Source organism: Lissotriton vulgaris, chromosome 3_1 (assembly GCF_964263255.1).
Source record: "Lissotriton vulgaris chromosome 3_1, aLisVul1.2, whole genome shotgun sequence".
Taxonomy (NCBI): Eukaryota; Metazoa; Chordata; class Amphibia; order Caudata; family Salamandridae; genus Lissotriton; species Lissotriton vulgaris.
Genome location: NC_141689.1, coordinates 350502448 through 350515726, shown reverse-complemented (window position 1 = coordinate 350515726; position 13279 = coordinate 350502448). Strand labels below are relative to the sequence as shown.

At 47.2% G+C, this 13279-nt stretch overlaps 1 protein-coding gene across 2 annotated transcripts in view; it reads left to right on the top strand.

Moving 5' to 3' along the window:
* Positions 1-13279, top strand: part of RICTOR (RPTOR independent companion of MTOR complex 2) — a 1569237-nt gene that overhangs the window by 810046 nt on the left and 745912 nt on the right. For both annotated transcript variants that reach the window (XM_086960557.1, XM_086960556.1), the window contains exon 27: positions 6291-6378. In XM_086960557.1, the coding sequence (XP_086816683.1) occupies positions 6291-6378 (88 nt within the window). The remainder of the gene's footprint in view (positions 1-6290; positions 6379-13279) is intronic.

Below are 13279 nucleotides of genomic sequence, written 5' to 3'. Positions count from 1 at the left end.
ACAGTTGGACCACGCTATAGGAGGGGTAGATGGGATGATCAGGGCCCATACACGCAGAGAATGATCTATAGAGAGCCATCCCGCTGGGATACCTGGTTCAACATCCCGACGAGAAATAGATTCAATGGCCTAGAAATGGTTGACTGACCATTAGCGGTGACTGAATCAATTAATACTATTCCACCCCAACAAATAATTCCTTTGTCCCTAGCAAACGATGAAGTGCCGATTAATTCTGATCCGCCCCCTTTATCAATCTTCTTCTGGAATGTGGCGGGTCTCCGCCCTAAAATTGAGGATGGGACGGCCCTGCACTTTCTGGAACAGGGGAAAATAATCTGTCTACAGGAGACATGGTCCACAGTGGAACTCTACCTCCTAGGATATAAAACTTACTTTATCCCAGCTCTGACCTGCAATGCAGGCAGACCGAAGGGAGGGATGATTACGTATATCGCAAACACTGTGAACCACCTAAAAGTGACTATAGTCGGGTCTGATCCAAATTTTCAAATACTATCCCTGGCTTTTAAGAACGAGGAGCCCATTCTTCTAATTAACCTTTACAATAATTTAGAAGAGGGTCAATTTTTGACCCCCCTCTCGAATATACAGGAAAAAGTAACCCAGTTCCGCCATTCTAGGATAGGAAAAGGGGCAATCCATCTTCTTTGGGGCGGGGACTTTAACCTACACCCATGCCCACATGTTGAGAAAAATCAATGTGGGATTGTGGACGAACAGGACACCCCGTTGATGCACTTTGTGCATACTAAAGCGGGGGCTGCCATAAATAACATGTTATCGGATCTAGATCTCGAAATAGCCAATAGGTTAAGCTTAGATACAAGTTCCTTGCAACCGACTTATGTCGGTAGGGGCTCCCAGACGACAGTTGACTACATTCTTCTCTTGTCCGGATTGGCACGTAAAGTTAGATCCTTCGAGGTCAAGAATAACACCCTAAGTGATCATTCCGCCTTGAAAATGGATCTCCATTTAAGCCAAAATAAATCTTTAATTACAACCATAGAGAAAACACTCGCCCAGAACTAACTGAAGATGGGAAAACAAAACGGATACACACTAAAATGGGAGAAGATAAACCCGGCTGAAATTACCAGAAAACTGGTAAAAGCGGCCTATTCTAATATAATTAAATGCTTGGACTTGCAAGAAACGGATGAGGTTGTTTTAAACAATTTTGCCCAAATACTGGAGAAAACTAAGAGCCTTCTTACAATCAATCCTAAAGGTCCGAACGCATCTAATAAAGAATGGTTTAACCATAGCTGCACAGCGGCCTTAACCAATCTAAAGTTGGCTCTAAAAAATATACCTAGAGATTCAGTCCAGATCCATCTTGGTTGACAACAATACAGTAAGGCACGCAAATTAAGAATACAAGAGCTAAAACAGAAGCTATGGGATGATCTTCACATTAGCGCCCTTTCCAAGAACAGCAAGGCATTTTGGCGAACAGTTAGATCCCCGTATCTAACGGATGATAACAGTCCCAAGATAGAAGGGGCTATAGGGGAAGACACATGGGTGTCCCACTTCTCAAAAATCTTTCAAAACACAGTAACAACAGGAGGGACAGAAAATACACTCCCAATGGTTGAGTACCCAATTTCCCTGCAGTTTAATATCTCTGAGGTACTGGTTGCACTAGAAACAAGTACAAATGGAAAAGCTCCGGACCCAGATGGGGTCCCTGTAGATCTCTTTAAATATAATCTAGATCTCTGGGCCCCCATTCTCACTAGAGTGTGTAGTGCAGCAGCAAAAGTGGGACCGATAGAATCCTGGACCAAATCTATCATGGTCCCCATCTTCAAAAAAGGGGACCGCCAGGATGTTACATGCTATCGCCCCATCTCACTGCTGGACTCCTTGGGCAAAGTTGTAGGCGGGGTAGTTCTCGAGAGACTCCAGCAGTGGGCTGAGGTGAGAGGCATTATTTCCGATCTCCAGTTTGGATTTCGAGAGGGTTTTGGTACGGTGGAGCAGGCCCTCAATCTTAGTCTGTTAATAAGTAAATACACTCAAGCAAAGAAGGACATGGTCTATGGTTTATGTAGACCTGTCCGCTGCATTCGATTGTGTTTCGCATGCAAAACTTTGGACAATTTTGAGATTAATGGGAGTGGATCCTGTTCTTTTAGACTTCCTGAGAGAACTATATTCTAGAGCTTCCGCAAAGGTGCGTTTTGGTGTAAGGGGGGATTTGACGGTTTTGTGTGGTGTGGATCGTGGAGTCAGGCAGGGATGTCTCCTGGCCCCCTTCCTATTTTCCTTGTATACCAACGGCCTCGAGGAAGAGATGTTGAGGGGGGCCCAGGACCTGCCACGGGTAAAAAAACGCCTGATTCCCGCTCTGCTTTATGCAGATGACGCCGTCATCTTGGCACGCACTCCGCGTGAACTACAGAAGTCCCTGAACAGGTACACAGACTATATGGCCAAGCTGGACCTACATGTGAAAGTTAAAAAATCGTTCGTCATGATAGCAGGTAGCGGGAAAAAACAAATGAAGAGCATTTACCTCAAAGGTCAAAAACTTGAGGTAACTGCTCAGTACCCGTACCTAGGTATTGTGATTGATAGAAAACTGAATTGGCGGCCTGCAGTTGAGGCAAGGTGTCATCTTCTTAAAAGAGCTACAGCGGCCCTGATGAGTTTCTCTCAGAGACTGGGGAAAAGGGCTCCAGTAGAGTTATTAAAAATGTATAGTGCAAAGTGTCAAGCGATTGCATTATATGGGGCGGGCCTCTGGGGTCATGTAGATGTTAGTACCCTCCAGATTGTAGAAAACTCTTTTTTTAGATTCCTCCTAGTAACACCGAGATGCACTTTAATCTATGCATCTCACCTGGAACTTGGTGTCCCCTACCTAGAGGATCTTATAAAGATACAACCACTACTGCTTTGGAGGCGCATCTGGACTTCTGATAAAAACTTATTGACACAGACAATTGTAGCAGAAGCAATGACTCTTGATCGAACTAATAACATAACATGGCTTCGATACATTAGAAATTTTCTTAAAGATTTAGGCAAGGAGAACTATTATCTCCATCCCGAAGACATTGTCGATCTACCAAAGAAAGCATTGAAACAATTGGCACTGAGCCATCTAGAGTCATTGAGGCTGACTTCGAAGTGCTCGAAACCTTCGGTTCTTCATGCCAATATGATCCAGACTACATACTCTATTCAGCCTTATCTAACATTGGAGATTAGTACCTATGAGAGGATGCTATTGACAAGATTCAGACTAGACCTCTTCTTTAGACTAGTAGCATTTTACGACGCAAACAGATGGGACCTAACCTTCTCTTTTTGTCCCTGTGATGAAAAATCAAAACAAGCTAATTTACACACAATATTGTTTTGTAAATTCCACCTCCCGCATAGCAAAATATGGCTACTACCTTAGTTAAGGCATTGGGGATTGAGACAATGTTGCCCTGCAATGCTTTGTCTCCAATTGCTAGAATCTGAATTTTCTGAATTTTTTAAAATGTATCATGAAGCATAGGAAAAATCTGTACAATGTCTCAGATGATGAAATGAATTAACATGCTCAATTATTCTAAATGTATTACCTTGACTCGCCATGAATTTTAGCCTGTAATGCGCTTATTGTATTTTAAAATGTTGCTTTTATGGGTTGCCATTGTGTAAAACCGAATAAAGAAATTATATATATATATAGTGCAACATGCCAGATGGCATATTCAGGCTCTGCAGTGGGACCTATAGTTCCAGTGGGCGCAGTATCAGGGCAACATGTCTGATCATGTCCAGATCTTGGAGGGCACTGCACAACACTTGCAGTGGTGGCTCACGAATCTCTATGGGGTCAACGGCAGATCCCTCTCCCTTCCCCAACCGGAGCACACAGTAGTGGCAGATGCGTCCCTCCTGGGATGGGGAGGCCACTTGAGAGAGACGGAGATCAGAGGCCTCTGGTCTCCGGCGGTGTCCCAGCTCCATATTAACCTTTTGGAGCTGCGGGCGAACCGACTTGCACTGAAGGCATTCCTTCCCTCTGTGCGGGGAAGTGTAGTGCAGGTGTACACGGACATCACCACCGCCATGTAGTATTGCAACAAACAGGGCGGGGTGGGGTCGTGGACCCTATGTCAGGAGGCTCTGCGCCTCTGGACATGGCTGGAACATCAAGGCCTTGATGGTTCAACTTCTGGCAGGTTCTCTGAACGCCAGGGCGGACAAACTCAGTCGCCAGTGCATGGTGGATCACGAATGGCGTCAGAACTCGGACGTGGTGCAAGGTCTCTTTCTGCAGTGGGGAGAGCCCTAGTTAGATCTATTATAAGAGAACGTGCAATGTCATCAGTTCTGCGCCTTGGAATTTCCAAGGCGACATTTGTTCGGAGACGCTTTTCGTCTCGAGTGGAGCTGTGGCCTGTTATACGCCTTTTTGCCTATACCACTTCTGCCCAGAGTGCTGAAGAAGATCAGGCCCGACTGGGCCCAAGTCATTCTTGTGGGTCCGGACTCTGCTAGAAAAGTATGGTGTCACGACCTACTCAGTATGAGCATCGATCCCCCGATCCGTCTGCTGTCTTCTGTCGCAGCAGCAGCGGATGATCCTTTACCCGAACCTGTCCAGACCCCACCTCCATGCGTGGAGATTGAGCGGTGACAGTTGACGGCTTTTGACGTTCCTCCCGCAGTCTGTAATGTCATTCTGGTAGCCAGGCGTCCCTCCACTAAAACGGTATACTCCTGCAGGTGGAAAAAATGTGTGGCATGGTGCACAGCAAAGGCTGTGAATCCCCTTTCTGCTCCTCTTTCTGAGGTTCTTCTGTGCCTTTAATCCTTGACCCAGTAGGGCTCTGCTCTGGGCACTATCAAAAGTTATCTTTCTGCAATCTCCGCCTTTCTAAGATTTCCTGATCAGCCTTCTCTTTTTAAGTTCCCCATTATTAACCGTTTCCTTAAAGGCATTACACACACCTTCCCTCCTGTGCCTTTCATAATGCCTCAGTGGTACTTGAATCTTGTCTTGGCTTACTTAATGTGCGCTCCTTTTGAGCCTCTTCATAACTGTCCCTTACGTCTTCTCGCCTTAAAGACTGCTTTCTTGGTAGGTATCAACTTTGCCAGAAGAGTGAGTGAGCTCCAGGCTCTTTCCTCCAAACCTCCTTTCCTTTCAGTAGGTCCGGATAAGGTGGTTCTAAGGACCCGTCCTTCTATCTTCCCAAAGGTTGTCACACCCTTCCACATCGGGCAGACCATCACTTTGCCCATTTTTTTCTGCCTCTGCGTCCTTCTAGGGAAGAGGAGAGGCTTCACCGTCTGGACCCAAAACGTGTGCTCTCATTCTATCTGCAGCATACACAACCGTTCTGGGTGGACGATCAGCTCTTTGTTGGCCACGTGGGCACCAAAAAAGGTTGGCGTGTTCACAAACGGACCATTTCCCGGTGGGTCGTTCTGTGCATCAAAGTATGTTACTCCTTGTCCAAGAAGGAGCCTCCTGTGGGGCTGCATGCCCATTCGACCAGGGCAACTGCAGCCACTAGTGCCTTGGGACGCGGCGTTCCGTTTTTGTCAGGCAGCTACGTGGGCCTCACTGCACAGGTTTACAAAGCACTACTGCCTTGACAGTCAAGTCCGGAGAGACAGCTTCTTTGGCTGCTCTGTTCTCCGTGACTTCCTGGTGTAATTTTGTTCGCAGACCCAACACGGGGGTTGGTATTGCTGGGGTATCTTTTCTAAGGAAAGGAATCTATCACTAACGTGTCTCTTTCAGAGGCACAAGTTACTACTTGTGTAACGATATATCTGTAAGAGACATTAGTTAGTGATAGATTACTTACTGCCCCACCCATCCTCCCCGTTCTGCGAAATGATTACTAGGGTTAAGGTCATCCCCTTTTAGGGCCCTAGTTTTATGCACCAATGGTCAATATCCTGCATGGCTCTGCGTTCCTGGCGCGGAAAGTCGTGTACAGAACTGACGTTAACGCGCATGGGTGGCCTAAGTAGTCTCCGTGACGTCATCTCGGCGCGTACGATGCCAGTGACGGACGCGAAGCCGCAGGACGCCACCTACTGACGTGCAGGGGTACTGCTAAGCAAACATTCCGGATCCAGTCTGACGGCTGGGGATATTCTTAAGTAAGGAATCTATCACTAACTAATGTCTCTTACAGATATATTGTTACACAAGTAGTAACTTGAGCTTTAGTATTTTAGGAAATGACATGCATGGTGATTGTCCTTAAAATGTAAATTGTTTTGTTTTGTACCAGATTACAACGGCCACATGTCTATTTACCAGTTCACCTGTATGGTCAACTGGTGCATCACAAAACTGGCTGTCATTTGTTGGAGGTCCAGGTGAGTGATTCTGGCCATTATTACTTTTCAATCAAAATAAATATTTTTTACAAAAGTAAGCATTAATATGTGATAAATTATAGAAGTAAGACAACTTCAGTTGGTCTTCAATGTAATATCCAAATAATTTACCTTTGGATTTTGAATATGTACTTGTCTGCAAGCTGGTTTCAGTGGTGGCAGTTGAGGACAAAGACGTTCCAGTAATGAAATTTTGGCATTGATAGGAAACGTAATCTTGCATATTTTATAAATGTAATTTTATAAATCCACATATTAGACTTTACATTAAAATATAGTGTCTTGGCATTCAGTTGTAGGCAGCCTCAATTGCCCCTTACCCATCCTGTCTTCATAACCTTAAGCATAGTTTTGTAGTGTCTATCTTTTTTGGATTTACATGCTGTGCATTATTCTGTAATCTAGTGGTTGGGTCCAAAATTCTCGTCCTGGAGTCACCATCTCTCTTGCTGGGTGCCATCTCTTTATACCATTTGGTGCCTTGTCCATCCCTTTCCCCACATCAGGAAGCCTCTGTGCCTGGTCGCTATCTTCAGATTATTTTTTCCGTTTTGGGGGCTGGAAGTTGCGGCAGAGGGCTAGTCCCACTTCGAAAGAAAAGAGGATAAGGCAATGGATTGTGAAACAATTCTAAAGATCCAACCATCATCATCATCATCATCATATAACTTTAATCGGTTATTTGTAGTAACAACCATAAAAGCATATTTCATAAAACATACATTAGTACATACAGTCAAAAAGATTTTTAAAAGGTTTTTAAAAGCAACGTAGAGCGAAAAAGTCACAAGCAGAAAGTACTATAAAAATATAAATAGTTATTATTAGCTAAAGATATATCTATCAGTAACACAGTTACCCCTCCATGCTTTTCCTAAATTTAAGTGTTAGTTTTAAAAAGCTGCATACAAATAAAGTGCAATCGCAACTTAACAGCTGAAGGTAATAAAGTGCGGGTCTGATTTGTGCAAAGTTCAGTTTTTTGAGGCAAGGTTTTAAGTATAGCCTCCGTGGTACAGTGTAGTAGGGGCAAATAAAAAGAAAGTGTGCCTGATCTTGCGGAGACTTATCGTCGCAGCCGCAAGCTGGCAACACTTGACCACGGTGGGCCCCCTTAGGTACAGCCAATAATAGGTGGAATAGGTCCAGGCGAAACCTCGTCAGCAGGAAACGGTCCTAACCTGACATGGGCCATGACAGGTACGGTTCCATGAACAAGGAGGTTTTTAGTAGCACGTGTTTCCGTACACTGCCTTTCTTTAATTCGCCCTCCTCCCGAGCTAAATACCTAGATGTGATAAAGATCTTCTTCATATTAATAACATCCAATTTCGTAATGGATTCTGGGTTTGAAAAGAGTTTGGGCGCCCTAATTTAGAAAAACAGTTACTTAAGTACTTAATCCAGGGAACTTTGAGCCTATTTTCCCATTTTAATGCTTCCCTCAAGATTTGCTGGGTAAGGGGTAGGTCACTGTTTAACCAGCAGTTTAGCTAGCAAAGTAAAGGGTTTACGGCTATCTTGTCACATAGGTAAGGCATACCCAACTCTTCGTGTACAGAAAAGTTTGCTGTTCCCCTTGGAACCCTCAATACCTGTTTTAGAAAATTGTTTTCTACTACCTCCAGTTCTCCTAGTGAGGCGTACCCCCATAGCTCGCTACCATAGCATGCGATGGCAACGCTCTTGGCCTGGTAAAGTTGGAGCAGTGCAACCACCGGGCTGTTTCCCATTTTTCTTGCTAAGTCAAGTATTGCTGCATTTGCCCGGGTTACCTCCCCCTTTTTCTTTTGTACCGCCATGTGAATTGTACCTTGCCGGGCCATGGTGTATTTCCCTATGATCATATACAGGTTCAAACACTGGGTGACCGTGGAATGACCGGGCCTGAAGCCATATTGGATTGGGGATATTACTTTATTTTCATCTGCCCATGCTACTAACCTGTTTAAAATTACTCCCCCCACTACTTTGACCACAGAATGAATTAAAGATATTGGTCTGTAGCAGAGGGGGCTATTGCGGTCTCCTTTCTTAAACACTTGTACTATGGTAGAGACCCCCCACGACTTTGGGCAACCAGAGACCGCTGCTGCGTTCAGTACAGCGGTAAGAACAGGAGCCCATAGCGATGTACAAGATTTAAAAAGGTCCGGAGGGAGGCCATCTGGTCCTAGGGCCTTATTACTTGTTAGCCCTTGGATTCCTTTTTCAACCTCTTTTGTTGAAAAGAGCAAAATGTTCTCCTTGGGAGCAACAAAACTATATTCTGCTTGAGACTCATTACTTTTAAAAATCGAACTAAAATGGTTGACCGACTCCTCCTCTGGGATGTTTGTGCCAAGGACAGAAATACTTGGTTGATCGAACAGGGGTTTATTTATAATTTCCCAGAACTTGGCGCTGTTTCCCAAGGTTTTAGGGTCTAAAAGAGTCTCCCAGACACTTGCCTTTACCTCTTTCTTTCGTAGAGCAAGGGACTTGTTATACCTGGTGCGCATGGCCTTAATACGAACCGGGTCTCTGGGTTTTGTTTTCAGGGCCATCTTAAGGTCTCTGCTGGCCTTGGAGCAGGAATTATCAAACCATTTTGGGTTACTGCCGGCATTCCCTTTAACTTGCACCATTAACAATGACCCTACTGTTAATACAACGCCCTCGAATGCAGCCAAGGTTTGTTGTGATGATGATGCAGGTGACATACAGAGAGAAAGTTCGGAGCTGCACAATTTATTAATTGAGGTGTACAAATTTTCACAGTTCACCATTGTCCATTTTAGGCGACGCTTTCCATTTATACACTTTATAGACCCACGAGCTTCACGTGACTTACGCTGTTCGAAAATTCCCCCACCCAGTTTGATGCAGATAGGATTGTGGTCACTATGAATGTTCATTTGGATGGAGAAGTCTAAAACGAAGTTTGCAAGATCAGCGGATAATAAGATATGATCTATGTATGACCCATTTGTGTGGCCTTTATACGTAGGGACGGGGTGAAGGGTGTGCTCCGCCGCCACAGTCATAGCTGTAATTAAATTATTTTCATTCATCAGGGTGTTTAGTTGTGTTCCACGCCGTGAGTGATCAAAGTGAAAGCCTTTCATGCTATTACATCCCAATTGTCCGATAACAGTCACTCCTGGGTTCCCATAGGGGTGGGTGTTGAAGTCACCTGCAATCAGTATTTGGCGTGGCAAAATTCCCGCATTATCTCTCAAGTAGTCACACAGGGGCAGTAAGTTGCACTCACCGTTCTGATTTACTGCGTTATAAAAGTTGATCAGAGTCAGGGTGTTTTTGCCCCTCTTTAGCTCAAGAACTTGGATATTTCTATTGCCAGAATAACGCTTGCCTGTTTGACAAGTAAGTGCCAGGTTTACGTAAGTTGCCAGGCCCCCCTTTGCTCTTCCCTTCCGCTACTCGATGGTTCGGCTGGTGTGAAGAAGCTTTGATATCGCTCAATATAAACGTTTTTTTCTACCAGCCATGTTTCTTGGAGGCATATCACAGCGTGTTGCTTGACAAAAGACAGCCGGGTGGGGTCACAAGCTTTATCAGCCAGCCCTGCAGTATTCCAAAAGACTAAGCTTGCACTTCAGGGTATTACTGAGCACAGTATTTCGGTGTCTGTGTCTGTTTACCTTATCGGCTAGGTTTACGTAAGGTGGCTCTGTACATGTGACTACCTGCTCTTCCATGGTGTTATAAATTTGATCTATATGGGTGGGAACAGGACTATAGTCATTTAGTAAGTCAGTAGTGGTTGGGTTTAACCGGACTAGTGATGGTGCGACCTCTAGTGGGGATCCTCTTTCTTGTTCTATGAGGTTGTTTAGTTTAGGTTTTTCAGCCGGAATGGATTCATGTAAAACAATTGTGTTAACCTCAGTTCGAGGCATGTGGGCTGCTGAATTCATATCTGTGCATAGATCGCCGCCTAGTGTTGGGTCCGGATGATTGCACATTGTTGTCCTGGAAGAGTCTTCGAAGTATCACGAGATAGGTGGCTCCTCCCCTGGACTACAGTGCGCATGGGCATCGCCTCCATCCCCAGATTGTTTTTTTCCGCCATTGGGTTCGGATGTGTTTCGGTTCCCTCTGTCGGAATCGATAGTTGTTAACTTTTCTAACTTGAGACCAAAAGGTCTTTAGGCTGGGCGTCGGTATCGTTCTTCGTTCGGGTTTAACTTCTTTTCAGCTCCGAACTCTTGCTGCCCTTCCGCGTGCTGTCGGCGCGGACGGGCCTACACGACGCTCCAGACATGGAACGAACTCCGTTTAAGAGGTGCCCAGTGTGCACCTCCAAGTATTCACACCTCGACGTGCACCCAGTGTGCAACAAATGTCTGTCGCCGGACCACGATGAGGCCAGGTGTATGGCCTGCTCAATGTTCCGGTGTAAGAAAACTCTCAAGCTTCGTCGGGCCGCTAGACTCCAGGCCCATTTATCAGCGCCCCGCCAGATAACATCTTCGAAGAAGACGTTGGAGACGACGATGTCTTTCAAGTTTCGGACTCTAGCCCGGCGTCGGAGGAGGAAAACTACGACGCGGGAGACGAGGAATTTGATGAAGTCCTCGGTGAGGTAGGGGACGACGATGGGGCCATTGCCTACGTGGAGGATAGCTCAGAGGAGGAGCATCCTCAAACTGACTCAGGGGTCAACCCCAACTATACGGCCCAGGTCGAGGGATCGCCTTCGGGCCTTACCCAAGACCTCGCTACTCGTCCCACGGCCTCGCCTACGGGCCCGGCCACGGACATTTCAGATGTGCCACTCCCGTTGAAGAAAACGAAAGTGAAACCATCGGGGTCCACACCACCGGTTTCGAAACCGAAAGTGAAAGTAGCACTGGTGGGACAGAAGGCCCCAGAGGCCTCAGCGTCCAAGAAATTCAAAATGGCCGACAGCAAGAGCCGCGCCAAGATGGCCGACCCGAAGAACCCGGTGTCGGAGCCGAACACGAAGACGACCGACGCGGCCGCGTCGGCGCCGAAGGTGGTCGAGGACCCGAAAAAGGCTCCAAAGAAGCGTCAAGACGGCGCCGAAGGTCAGGCTGCATCGACTCCGGCCGTCAAGGCCAAGGATGGTGGTGTGTCGGCTCCGAAGACCGTGCCTTCCGCCGATCCAACACCGGACTCGGGGAAATCGCTCGAGCCGGTCCAGCCGTCGCCGGCCTTAACGAAAAAGGTCTTGGAGTCCCTGCAGCGGATTCGGAAGGACGCCGTGGCTCCCGAACCGAAGGATGTGGTGCCGAAGCATACTCCGAAGCCGGCAAAGGTTCAAACGCCTATCCGCTTCACGCTGCCGCCGAAGACGACGCCGAAGGCTTTCGCTCCGAAGCACGGGGCCGGGGTGCCTTTGAAGGTGGTGTCGACGCCCAAGGCGTCATCGGTGGGGCCGAAGCCTCGGCTACAGCCACTCGCTGAGGAGGAGCGTCGAGAGGTGGTCATCGACGCCAACACCGGGAAGCTCTCTCTCCTCAAAAGGAAGATCACCACGGAGCCGGTGTTGGAGCATTATCGTATTCCACTCAAAAACAAGAAGGACTCTGCGGGTACTTCTGCCCCTATAGAGCCTGCATCTCCATGTAATTTGGAACTTTCACCAACGCGTTCTAACGCTGGAGAAGGTGACGGAGATGAAGAGGACGAGTACAACTACCCAGCCTACTCGGATCCAGAGGAGGTACATGAACCCTGGTCTGCCGGAGGTGACCCTGAGGACCCCCAGTCGGGACATGAACCGCAGCTGTTTGCAGCAAAGACTTCACCAACAGAGGACTCTGCAGCCTTCAACGCTTTGATTGAGAGGGCTGCAGCTAATCATGATGTCGACCTACACTCAGATCCTGTGGATGTCGATTTTTTGTTTGACACTTTCTCAGTGGCTGAAAAGTCGGTCAAGACATTGCCTATGCTTAAGGGAGTGCTGAAGCACGCGCTTGAGGTTTTCAGGGAGCCCACTCGGGCGCGAGTCATCAATCCTCGCATTGACAAAAAATACAAGGCAGCGCCCTCGGATCCAACCTACATCAAGGGACATTTGCCGCTGGACTCTTTGGTGGTATCCAACGCACGTAAACGGGCGAACTCGCAAACCACGGGTGACGCTCCTCCCCCAGACAAAGAGTCGAAAATATTTGAAGCCTCAGGGAAACGTATTGCTGCGCAGGCAGCTAATATATGGCGTATTTCAAACACGCAGGCCCTACTTGCACGCTACGATAGGGCACATTACGACACCCTAGAAACACTTCTGCAGCACTTGCCTGATCAGTACAAGGAGGCAGGTGAAATGCTCATTCAGGAGGGGAAGCTGATCACCAACGCTTCCATCAAATGTGCGCTGGACGTGGCTGATACCGCCTACAGGGCAATCAATACTAGCGTGTTGCTATGGAGGCATGCTTGGCTGAGAATATCCGGCTTCAAACCTGATATACAGACAACCATCTTAAACCAGACAGTCAATCCTGACCACCTGTTTGGCCCCGAGGTGGATGCGACACTTGAAAAAATGAAGAAAGACACGGACACTGCTAAGTCCATGGGGGCCCTCCAGTCTCAGCAGTTTCGGGGTGGTTCCTTTCGCCGCTCCAATAACAGAGGCACCTCAAGGGGTCAGGCATCGCAATCCACACAGTACTATAAGAGCAACACCCAAACCTCATACACCAACAAAGGTAGAGGTGGTTACAGGGGCAACAACGTTAAAGGCAGGGGACGTGGAAACAACAGCTCCAGGTCCTCCTCCACCAACAAACAGTGACGCCTTGTCACTGCCCCCCGACCACACAACACCGGTTGGGGGGAGACTCCAGCAGTTCCTGCCCGCGTGGAAATCCATCACCACGGACAGGTGGGTCAAATCTCT